The sequence below is a fragment of the Vidua macroura genome, chromosome 6, assembly GCF_024509145.1.
Source record: "Vidua macroura isolate BioBank_ID:100142 chromosome 6, ASM2450914v1, whole genome shotgun sequence".
NCBI lineage: Eukaryota > Metazoa > Chordata > Aves > Passeriformes > Viduidae > Vidua > Vidua macroura.
This window is the reverse complement of record NC_071576.1, coordinates 16,212,443-16,225,104: the sequence shown is the minus strand read 5'-3', so window position 1 is coordinate 16,225,104 and position 12,662 is coordinate 16,212,443. Positions and strand designations below refer to the sequence as shown.

The following is a 12,662-nucleotide window of genomic DNA, read 5'->3' as shown; positions in this document are numbered from 1 at the left end:
TATCAAAATAGCTTCTCCTTCCCAATACTGTGATCTGTATCAAAGATTACTGCCATATCTGCTTTCTTTTACCTTTATTCCATAAAAACCTTTTACCATATCTTATTTCTTTTACCTTAAGGCAATAGGTGCTGTACAAACACACAGTGGAGGGCAGTTTTTCTTCTGAGAACCTATGTTCAAACAGACATGACAGCTGACAGGCAGGAGGGACAAAGAGCTGTCCCTTCGTTGCTTGGCAAGGGAACAGCTCTGCCAGCCTGAGCAAGCAGAGCCAGAGGGAAGCCCCACATGCCCAGACCAGGGTGTGTGCTCTCTGTTGATGCTGGTCAGAATTCTGGCCATTAACCATATGGCAAAACTCTTCATGTTAGAAAATCATCAGCAGTAGGTTAGAATAAAGAATCATTTTCTGAGCAGATCTGGAATTCTGTCTGCTTTTGAGGAGTCCTGGCCTCAAAGAAGAACATGAATATATGCAGCAGTTGCATGTTTACATTTTTAACTTTCATGCTGTAAAAACTTGACATGCGTAGTCTGCTTTTTTTATTTGGTGAGAATTGCTGTAATATTTGAGTCTGCAATGGTCTATTGAAAACAGACCCCTGACTAGGAAATAGAGAGTTTAGATGTTATAAACTGCTGGTAATTTATTATTTTGAGATTGGCATATATTTTGGCAAAGTTTAAGTTGGCTGGAGTGATAGTGAGTGATGAAAGATGTTATGGCGGTTGAGAAGTGGCTGAATTCCTTTGTTTCTAGACTTTTCACTTTTTTTTAAAGGCGTAGAATGTTTATATAGAAAGTGTGATATTGTTTTATGAGTATTTGCTGGACCCTGCTAAAACCAAGCACTCAAGCTTTACTCTTTTAACAAAGTGTTTTGTTATGGAATTCCTCTGGGTTTTGATGTTTCTAAATTAGGGTTAAATCAGGTTGGTATGTGGGGGCCATGGGAGAACAGGCCAGAAGTGACAAACTGTCTGATGTCTAACAGGGTGTGCTTCCACTCCAGGAGGTGATGTGGTGGCAAGAAGGGAGGACTCCTCAACTGGGCATGAAGAAGCTGTAACACAAGGGCACAGAAAGGGGGAAAGAGGGGATTTTAAGCACTGGGAAAGCTGGCAGCATTTTAAGAGTTGGACATTTTTAGCGCAAGACCCTGCCTTCCCCATGGCTGCTATCTGGTCCACCAGAGCCTGCATGCTTCCCGTGTTTTATTTCCATCGTCTGGAACAGGAGCACTTTTAGTCCCATGGTTATTAATTATCATTCTTCCTTCCCGATCATCTCTATTTTTTCCTCCAAGACTGTGGTACTTGATGAGCCATGATACACTCAGGAAACAAATTCTTGTTTCTGATATTTCTCTGCCCATTTCCTCTGCATTTATCTTCTCCAAGTCGGCTGCTCATAAAACTCATTGGCTTTCTGCCTTCAGCTTGGCTCACTAAACCCTGGAGTCAGTCTCCAGCCTTTTTGTTTTTACAATAAAGGACAGAGCTCTGAGCCACAGCATCCTGGGATGTTGTAGCAGCAGAGAGAAAACCTTTAAACTATTAAGAAACGGAAGCTGCTAAACTCAGTGTTTCATTGCTGAAAGCATCAGGGCTTCCTTCAAGCTGAGTACAAGGAAAAAGAGCAGAGTTTCTACTAATTCACAAATCTTACTAGGAACAAGAGGCAGTTTTCTGATTTTATCATTCAGTCTATGTTGTAATAACTTTCCAAGTCTGTATTCTCCCATTTAATACTCCACTTTAATGAAGACCTCACATTGCTACTCTGCTCCTAGTTGCTCACATTATAATCTTTGCAAACCTCTCCCAAGTAGCACTGAGCACTTCCAGTTCTCAGAAGACAAGCAAAGGTTATCCTTCCTGTCCTAGCAATGCTAGAGAGCCAAAAAGCCAGTAAGGAAAAAACAAAATAAAAGAGCTTGTTTCGAACAGATTTAAGAACAAGACATATAAACCCTCATCCCTATTAAAATAAAAGACCAAAGTGCCAGTGGCTTCAACACGCATTATACCTTCCAACTATACAATTTTAAATTTTTTTCAAACTATTAAACATATGTATAGATTTAGCTTAGCACTGAGAGGCCTCAGCTGGAATACTTTTCACAGTTTTGGGCACTGTGCTTCAAAAAAGATGTGAACCAACTGGAGAGAATCCAGATGAGAGCAGCAAGAATGATCAAAGGTCCAGAAAATGTGATGTATGAGGAAAGACCAAAAGAATTGGGTTTGTTTAGACTAGAGAAGAACAGTCTGAGGGGAGACATGACAACAGTCTTCAGACACGTTAGACTGCTGCAAAGGGGAAGATAAACTGTTCTCAATTTCTACTGGAAGTAGGCTAAAAAGCAACAGATTACAATGGAGATTCAGATTAGAATTTAGAAGAAACTCTTTTTTTGGTTACAGCAGTTATACCTGAGGAGACAATGCCCATGAAAACTGTGGGATCCCACTGTTTGAGATTGGGGTACTGCTATACTCCAGTCTGCTTTGTGGTAGAAGCATGAATAAGACTGGTCCTGGTCCTTTTCAGGTATTTCCCCCCATGTTAGAAGTGTAGGAGAGAGATTGTAAGTGGGAAAAAAAAAAAATCATATTTTCTGAAGGAATTAGGACAGGTCTGACCTGAGTGGTCTTTGAACAGGAGATTAATTGCAGCCGTAACTATAGAGTTAGTATTACTACCTTGTAGCCATTACAAACTGTTTGCAACTATTATACTCAGGAAAACAGAGAAAAATAGAATTCTGATCCTTATCTGCTCTAAAGTCCCTACTTATGCTGGACACTATTCTGGCAGTGGAGGCCTGTGTCAAAGATCTTGAGTGTAAATAAGCATAAAATCCTAAATGCTGTAAAACATACCATCCAGTGATAGATTTCTATGAACTCTGTTATATAGAAAGATTTAATACAGAAAGGAACCCAAACATGTGACACTTTGTCAGAAAGCAAAAGATTACATAGTACAACACGATTTTTGGAATGAATTTACAATGAATTTTAACTATAAAATAGAATGAAAAAACCCAGGTGAAACTAAGACAAATGCAGGGTGAATTGAAACAAAGTGCCTGACTGATAATTCCAGAGATAATAGGGAATGCAAATTGGGACTTCTGAGGTCCCTTGTTTCAATAGGTGGGTTTTTTGTTTCTGTTTCTGCTTGTTTGTCTGCTTTTCATTTATAATGAAAAAAAAAATTTAAAAAGGCAAGATTGCAAAAGCCAGCTTTTTCCTCAGTTTTTTTGGTGCTTTCTGCTAAGCAGCCTTGGAGCTACAAAGGTTCACAGTCTTTCACATAGACTCATGCCCTAGAAGTGTTTGCAGTGAGAAGAAGAGTCCTTAAAATACGTGACCACACAGACAATCATATGGGATCTTCAGATGTTTGCATCCTGGTTGGGACTGTGCATGAAGAGGCCTCTAGACAGGCATAGGCCACCGGGTCTGTGGAAATAGTGATTTGGTCTGCTATAGGTACTGGCTTTTGAGGAGAGAGTTCTGCAGAGGAGGAACTGTCTCTTTTGGCTTAATGTTTCCAGGGCACAAACTCGAGGTTTAGAAGGAGTACTGTGATACAAATATCCTCAGCCGGATGACAGAGCTTCCTCTGAAGTTGATGACAGTGTTAACAGTGATCATTTCCAAGTCCAACTCGATAGTGCGGGGCCCCTTCACGGGCCGGGTCATCACCAGAGTAGCACTGATTGGTCCCGTTTGCTGTGCATAAAACAAGAGAAAGCAAGTGAGATTGCCAATACTAGTTCTTCAAAACTACTGTCTCACTACAGTCTTCAAGCAGCCAAAATAGGTGTTTTCTGTTTCATTGTTTGAAACCACTGCAGCTGATGGGACAGTTGCATTTCAGCATTTGGCTTCTTTTCAGTGTGAACTGTCACCTTCTACAGTTTGTAAAGCCTTTGAGAACCCTGCACATTAAAGTAGCTCTTGAACATAGACACTTGCTATTGTCCAAAGAATTAAAAAATGAAAACATGGATTTAGGGTATAAACAAGTAATGATACCTTTTTGTCTCTTTGTTTGTTTGTTTGATTGAAGTACTCTTTAGTTTGATATAAAGTTACTGTGAAGCAGCAGACACCCAGAAGGGCTTTTGTTAAAGAACCTGGAGAACAGGTGTTCCCCATGTGAATGCGGTCTGGGTTTGTGGTACATTGTGTATGTTAATGGTACAAACCTTACTCTCCAAAGAGAGCTTTGAATATGCAATGGCACTTCAGAAAACCAGTCCTTTATTAAATGGAAGCAGACCTTTGCAATATCTGACCAGAACAGTGGATTACGTGCATTTAAAAATCAGAGCTGCTGATGTTAAAACCAACTGCAGTTTGTTTTCCATCGGGAGCTTACACAGGCACAGTGGGCCCTGCTTTACCTATCCAGTTCTACCTCAAAACTGGGTGTTTGTTACCTTTGATCAGAGAAGGCTGACACAGCCATGAGGAGGTGCCAGGCATGTTGCCAGGCCGGGTCCTGATGCCTCAGCAAGGGCACAGTGTCCCTCCCAGCTGGCCATGCCCCCCCATGCCCAGAGAACGCTGCATGGTGAATCACTGGAACAGCAGGCTCGGGCAATGGGGCAGTGCTGGGGCCTCAGCACCTGCTAAATCAGCCCAGAGGAGGGGAAAAGGTCAGTGGGATCAGTAACAACTTTGCAACAGGAGAGCTCTTATGAGATGTAAATGATTGTAATGGGACTGCTTGTCAATTCAGGATTTTGAAATATTTTCCTTTTCTTACAGTGGGAATCTGAGGTTCTTGTGAGAAATGTGTCCTGGAATCTATGCCACTACCCATGTCCGTGAGGGATGGGAACCTTCAGTAGCCACAGAACAGGATTCAATGTGGATGTCAGAGCCAGGTTTTGCATGGGGCTGAAAATCAGCCTTCTGAGAATCATATCCCTTGTGGATGTGCCCCATTCTCTGCAGATACCCCTGTAATCTCTGCATGTTGGTGGTGTGCCAAAGATGACTGGGGAATACAGAAATCTTCTGAGGAAAACAAATTTTAAAACCTCAGGTAATTACATTTTCTTTAACATTGTCTGCATAATACGTGTGTTCTCAGTGAAAAAAAATCGTAACAAATGAAAGCAAAGAACTCAGAATTTTTGGCATAAAGGGGTGGGTTTTTTGATTACTTTTTTGATTTTCATGTTTTTCAATTTCCAACAAAAAGGTTTAATAAAACAGACAAGAAAGATTGAGTCTTTTGGTGACAGTTGTTGATTGTCCATCAAACAGTTTGGCACAATAGTTTCTCTTGAGCTTGGGAAACCTGAGCTGTTCTTAGACATGGGTACAGCTCTGGGCTTTCCTAAACCTACTGTCTCATAGGAGAGGCATGTTTGCTTTGGGTAGGTTACTCTCCTGAGAGATCCAGCAGTTCCTGCAGATCAGCACACTGCTCTGCACATCTGTGTGTAAAAAAAAAGCCTCATACTGACGGTTTAAGTGATAGTCATGAAAAGCTCAGCTGTGCTATCACACATTCAGCTAACGACAAGATACTCCATGTTTTCCCCCAGTCAGCACTAGACTTACCCGCATGTAGAATTCCCTGCCCTCGTTCCCTGATTTGATTTGGAAGATGTAATAGGCTCCAGGGTAGCGAGTTGTTGCTTGCATCTGAAAAATATCCGAAGGCACAGACCTCCCAGACACCATATCCATCACTCTGTACAGGATGGTGAACGGCTGATCTCGGCACCCAGGGTTTTCAGCTGGACACATGCAGCGGCTGGTTGTCAGAGATAGAATTGTCAGCAAGGGTTACAAATTGCTGTAATATTTGATTCTTTATATGCTAATATAGGTGCATAAATAAATAAACAAATAATGTTGTTGACCAGCTAAAATAATCAATGAAACTTGCAATGCATTTTCTCACTTTTAGTATTTTCTGTGTTGCTGTTCTGGCCTATATCCTGCCTCCTTTTTCTTTTCTCCTCGGCCAAAATACCTTGGTGTTCTCCTTAGATCACTCAAAAACATGAACTTTCTTTGTAGCAGCCCTGCAGGTGTAGAATACTCGGTACATGTTTGTTCTGATAGTAATTTAAACTGAACTGTCCCCAGAATATTATTAGATCATTTCACTGATAGTACTACATAAACAGTAGTGATTTTTTTTTTCGCTATATTCTGTATAATACATGAAAATATACAGTAGACATCCTGGCTCAAACCAAAGCTCTAACATCAAATGCAGAGCCTTAAGGAAGAAGAGGATACAACAAGCATACAACACTTCCACCAACAATCTCCAATTCATTGTGACTTAGGGAATCCTTGAAACAAAATTTTTTTCTTTCTATTTGTCAGCTATTGATGCATTTCTTATCCATGAGCTTTTCCAGCTTCCCACATGAATGTTTGGCATCCACAACCCCCTGTGACCAGAAGCCCTACAGCCCCCTTCATCTCTTTTTGCATGGCCTCTTTCTGTCTTTATCTGATGCTCCCAGCTGTTCACCTGAAAGGAGAGCAGACAGTCAATCCCTGCTCATCCTCCTCACCCATCTCAGGGCTTCATATTTGACCCTGTTCATGGCTCAACTGCTCTAATTTGGCTGTTATCCACAAGGAAGCTATTCCATACTTTGGTCATCCTCATTGCTTCTTATGAATCTTTATCCAGTTGTATTTCTTTTGACAGGAGGGGAAGGAACTTCACAGTCTTAAAGATGTGGTACACAATAGCATATGCTCCAAGGATATTCTCTACCTATTAACATTTGAAATTCAAATTGCTTTTCTGACCTGTAGTGAGTACTGCAGATCATGGAACTATAACCCTCAAATCTCAGTTTGCATGGATTATGATCAAATCAGTGGTCCTTATTTAATTTGCGAATTTGGGATTTTATTTTTACTTTAAATTCATCAACACTGATTTTCATCTGCCATTTTTATTGTACAGTCATTGAGGCTTATTCTCTAATATTTTTCTACCCACTCTTTTATCTACTGTCTTCAGATATTGTTGCAGACTTTTTCCATCTCATGGTTTATTCTTTTCCCCAGGTTGTTTATGATGGACCAAGTAGGTCCAGCTCAGACCTCTGCAGAAATTCCGCATGAAAGTTGACAATTTAATACTATCCTCTGTTTGATTTTTATTTTTCAGCTTCTTATTCTTCCATTCCAGGGACTTTTCTCTCTTACTTATGACTGCTTAATTTCCATAATAACTATGTGAGGGTCTTTTCAGAAGCCTTTGGAAATGCAAACAGACTGCGTCAGTCCATGTGCCCGAGCCACATGCTGCTGATTTCTTCAGAGAACTCTAAGGAAGTTGTAAAGCAGGATATCCCTTTATAAAAGCCATGTTGGGGGAATTTACTGGGCAAGGGTCTTTTTTACTATTTTTTCTATGACCTCCACTGCTGACATCAATTTCAGACAGTGCATCTGGCATGTCCCCCATCAAGAGGCTCCTGGCATTATGAACACCCAATTCCTTCCACAGAAAACACAGATGCAAGGAATTCACTTGGCTTTTATACTGACCACTTCTGGGCATATGTCACAAATTAAGTGCAGGCCCATCTAGAGATGAGCCAAAGCCACCAAACACAAAGTTCAGAGATGGCGTTCTGATGCAAGCTGCTCTGCAAGGACTCTGTAGCTGAGCTCTGGGGAATTTAGATACAGAGGATTCAGTTATTTCAAATTCCAGTCTAAGACTCTATCACCAAGGTGATCCAGAACTAGACAGATACTCTGTGTCCACTCTTCAGCTGCCCTAGTTTGGAAAACAATGTAAATAGACTCATAAATTCTAAAGGAAAGAATCTAATTATTAATCTCTTGCCTTTCTATAAAATATATGAGGCTACCAAGCAGTTCCAGGTTATTTGGTTTAGTGCAAACATTGTGGATGAAATAATGTGGACTGCAGTATATTGAGATCTGTCTGAATATTTTGAGCCCCAGAAAATACATACAACTGTAAAAGCAACAGGCTATTTTTAGAAATGTAGAGTTTATTGTTTGCTTGCTTGAATGATTCCCAGTTGAGACAGTAACAGTACTAACAGCCCCATCCAGACATACCCAATTTCTATGCAAGGTGGACCAGCCTGTGAACTATTCAGAACTTTTAACCTTTAAGCAATAAGAAACTATTTGTATCCTGCTCTAACTATCATCTAATATTTTAAAGTACTTGCTAGGCTAAACTAGTTATGGTTTGCAGGAAATATTCCTACTAATAAACAGGCTGCATTTAAGCATATATGAAGTCAGTTAGTTATGTAAGTAAATGTCTCTTATTAAATCACAAGCCTTTCTGTTTTCTCAACTAACTGAGAGCTGTTTTTCCAGTCTAGCTTCACATACATCTGAGTATGATATATCATATCAATCATATCATATCAATCATATCATATCACATCACACCTGGTAACCTGGTAAGGAATTGCAATTTATTATTTTTATAAAGCTTATCAGTGGTAAATTTAGCAATAGAATGTATGTATAGCTCTTTAGACAGACTTCATGGATGTAGTGTAAAATTGCAGCTTCTTTGGTTTACCTTAGATACAACTTTCACAGATAGAATTTGCTTTTGTGGCTGTGGGTATGTTACTCACTTCTCATTAATCTGGAGATAAGGCTCCTCACATCGTACTGGGTCTAAACATTTATATTCTCCTGGGATATTGAAACATGTTTGCTGTGAAGTGCAGGTGAAGTTTCTGATTTCACATTCATTGATATCTAAAACACAAGGAATGAGAGAATGGCTAAAGCAGGGAAATATGTACAAGATACCACTCCTACAAGCTGGTTTCCATCTCAAAGAATTACCCCAAAATTCATAAAACTCTTGCACTGTGAGAGATGGCCTTTTTATAACTGTCCTCTCTTTTAAGATCAGTTTTTACTCCATTCACTTCTGCTAATTAGAGTGCTCCTACATGCTAAATGCTGCAAAAAGAAAAAAAAAAAAAAAAAAAAAAGGAAAGGAATTGGCTGCTCAAACTCTCCGACCTTAGAGAATGGGAAAAGTAGAGATGTATAGCAGAGGGGAGAGCATTTGAGGTCTTTCCTGTGTAGCTGTTTCCTAGCCAATAAAGTCTTACTTAAAACAACACACCAATTCACCTCAGCAGGAATATTCACATGATGAGATTCTTGCTACAATTGCATAATTGGCCCCTACGAGTATTTCACTGTGCACAGCCAAGAACAAGCATCTCAATTCTTGAAAACCTTTCTAGACACGGGATCTACTTTCTGGTGCCCATGGGTTTTAATCAGTGCAGAAATGTTACCTTGGCAGCTTCTACTGTCGTCAAGCAAGTTATAGCCCGAAGGACAGGTACAGTAGTAAGAACCAGGCCCGTTCACACATTCGTGCTGGCAGAGGAACTCTGAGAAGCTGCATTCGTCCATGTCTGCAGCAGTAACACAAAAACCGAAGTTTAGTGCCTTTGGCTTTACTGTCAGAAGAGCAGTCCTGCAGGCAGGTGGCCACCCAGACTACCTGCTCATTACCTCAGCTAGAGGCTGGCACTCTCCAGCTCCCTAGAGCTCTGCAGTAACCTGACAAAATGCTATAGAATAAGTTCTTCATTGAACATTGTTTTTTCCTAAGGGAACTAAAGCTGCTGCTGAACACAATGTATGGCTTTTAATTATTTATTTTTCTTTTCTAATACCTGTCACCAGTTGGCCATGTTTTCATTTCTGTTTTCGTCAGAGATAGAGATACTCTGACAACAAAGCTGCAACTGTAATTTAAAAGGAAAGACTTGGCAGTAGTTTTATTTTATTTTATTTTTTTCCCTTCTTTTGGAGAGCAAGCTTCACATTCCCAGGGCTGCATGGGTTCCAGCAGAACTCCTGCAGCCAGCCCTGTTTGTTTCATGTTCCTTAGCCTCTAGTCAGTTACTTCCAAGTCATTCCAGCAAGAGTACAAGAGCACATCCCAGCCTGGGTCAGACACAGTGGAAGGTCCAGCCCTCTCCCAGACACCCAGGAAGCTAGGCAGTCTGTCAAATATCTGATTGAAAGCAGAAACTGTGCTCTTTCCCCCTTGCTCTCATGAATTGACCAGTCATTGTGTTCTGCAGAGCAGTGCTCAAGTGAGAAAGGCAGACTGCAGAGGTGCACATGGAGGCATGGCTGACTGAGGGGAAAACACATGCAAAGGCACTAGGCCGAGGGAGGCTGCCACTAATCATTTCCTTATTTCCCCGTTCAGGGGAAGAAAGAAACAAAGGCCAGAACCCCAGCCAGGAACTCCCAAGTTCTTATTCCCAGCTCTGACATGTTGACTCTCCCAGGAAAATCACTTTTACTCTTCAGACTGAATTTCCCTTTCTTCTAAATTGGGCTTGGTCCATTTATCCACTTCTGGTGTTTTGTGCAGATGGATTGGAAAGTATTTGAAGTCCAAATAAACCCAAGTGGCTTTAGGGCGAAATCAGCTTCTCAAAAGAGAGATGAAAGGAACTCTACACCTACATAGTCCCGTTACTGTGTGAGTTTGTCCCCAGTGAGTTCACTGAAACAAACACCTTCCTGGAACTACATGGACTGAGGGCTGACTCCATAAAGGGGCCGAGATATCAGCCACCCTCTGGCATCCTAGCCCAGACCTCCAGCATATTGGATTTGTATAACTGGTGCTTGGCTGGTGTCAGGTGCTGAGGGACATAGAGCCCTGAGGGTCCTACATTCCTGCTGTTGAGCCCACAGTGTTCCTAAACACTCCTGGCATTCTCCTGGCTGACTGTGTGCAGACAACAGGGTGGTTGTAATTTCAGAGCACATCTAATGCACTTGGAAGACCTCTGTGATTAGAAAATGATGATGTTGGGAAAGCCAGGTTGAAATCTCTGCCTCTCTCCTTGAATTGGGGCAAGAATGCCTCCCAGCTTCAAGGTAAGTTGGCTGCTAGGCCATGGACTAACCCCACTCCTGTGGAAGTAAATCTGAGTCCTGGGTGTCTCTTACTAGTGTTGTAACCAGGCATTCCCTTTGCGAGGCTCAGATGTCTAGTGATTGCTGTGAAGTGGAAGAAACTCATCCAGAGACACTCAACCTGCTTTGTCAAACATTTCTTGCACAAGATTATCAGGAAAAGATTTTCTGGTCTATATCTGGATGGTGGAAAGACCCTTTTGCTGGCTTAGCTCTTGGACATGGATGAGGCTCAAGCACTACCTTATTGGGCATTGCAATGAACTTATCTGGTTCAGACCCCCAGGTAGCTCAGGAGGTGAACACATAAAAAACATTCAGGAGTCTAACTTAGAAGAAGAAAATCCATCAGGATGCAGAACACTAAGTTAGGTGTTTAATTCTTAAGACCCTTTAGATATTTAATATTTGTTCTTCCCCTTATAACAAGGAGATTTTCAGGAAAAATATCTTGGGAAACACTAATCATGTACACTGCATCTCACATGTCTTTTGTCTCAGGAATAGCATATTACATCTGTTTACTGTAAATTAAAACTCAAATATTTTCCAGTACATTTTTCTTTCCAAGAAATATTGGCTGAATTTTCTAATTTTATCAGGCTGATGGTACAATAAGCAAAGAAATAAGTTTTGCCTTCAATTAAAATAAAATAATAAAATAAAAACAAAAACCAAAGAGGAAAAATTACAGTAACATAAGCACAATTTATTCTGCTGTGTTCTGAACAGGTCAGCAATAACTGTACTAAGAAATCATATATTGTTTTTAAAGTGAAACCAGAGCCATACAGGGGAAACTGGGGAAATTTTCAGGCATAAGTGAGCAGTCATTAAGAGCAAGGGAAATGCATGCATTCAACAGACAAATGGAAAAGTGCTTTATATAAACTATTTCTTTAATCATGGAAGAATGTCCTCAGACTATCTCTACTTGCTCTAATAAAGCTTCCTGTTCAGCATTACAAAGTGCTTTCTTATGTTTTGCTGTTACCTTGGAGCTTTTGAATATTTAGCTTATTTCTTTAAAACCATTTGTGGCCCTCCTCCACAGAGCTTTCCTGGGTATTTGCTGAGTGCTTTAGCTGGAAAGAAGATCATATGAGTTGCAGCTATCCTAATGCTACCATGGACCAAGGCAAAAAACTTTTTAAAAAGTTTGTAAAAACAATGCCTTTGAAAAAGTAAATGTCATAGAATTAAAGAAAGCAAAACAGTAAATAAGAGAGTTACCACTGCAGTTAACTCCATCAGCTTCCAGTTCATAGCCAGGTTCACAGCGGCAGAGAAAAGAGCCATAGGTGTTGACACAGGTCTGAGTGCAAGGGTTTTCACTGGTACATTCATTCACATCTATGGGAAACCAATGCCAAATTCATCAGTGACTGCTCCCCAAACTCCATTTTCATTTTTTCTGCAGAGCATTTCAAAGAGATTAGCTGTACAGGCAGAATGATTTGTTGTGAAAAAATATAACCAAGTCAGTGTTTATTTGGATTCAGGTTGATGCCTGGAAATAGCATGTTGGAAACACAACATGTGTGGAAGTGAAGCATTTTGGGAATGACTTCAGTAAAAAAAATAACATGGAAGATGGGGATTAAATTTTTATTACAAATGTTTCTGTCCTTATCTTGCAATTTGAAAACCATTGAACCAATATTATCATAACAGAT

At 40.5% G+C, this 12,662-nt stretch overlaps 1 protein-coding gene across 1 annotated transcript in view; it reads right to left on the bottom strand.

Moving 5' to 3' along the window:
* Positions 1-2,914: 2,914 nt before the first annotated feature.
* The window catches only part of FBLN5 (fibulin 5), a 45,480-nt gene continuing 35,732 nt past the window's right edge, over positions 2,915-12,662 (bottom strand). The window contains exons 7-11 of the mRNA XM_053979318.1: positions 12,220-12,339; positions 9,333-9,455; positions 8,649-8,775; positions 5,596-5,791; positions 2,915-3,747 (exon numbers count right to left, since the gene is read on the bottom strand). Coding sequence (XP_053835293.1) covers positions 3,586-3,747; positions 5,596-5,791; positions 8,649-8,775; positions 9,333-9,455; positions 12,220-12,339 — 728 coding nt within the window. The 3' untranslated portion in view covers positions 2,915-3,585. The remainder of the gene's footprint in view (positions 3,748-5,595; positions 5,792-8,648; positions 8,776-9,332; positions 9,456-12,219; positions 12,340-12,662) is intronic.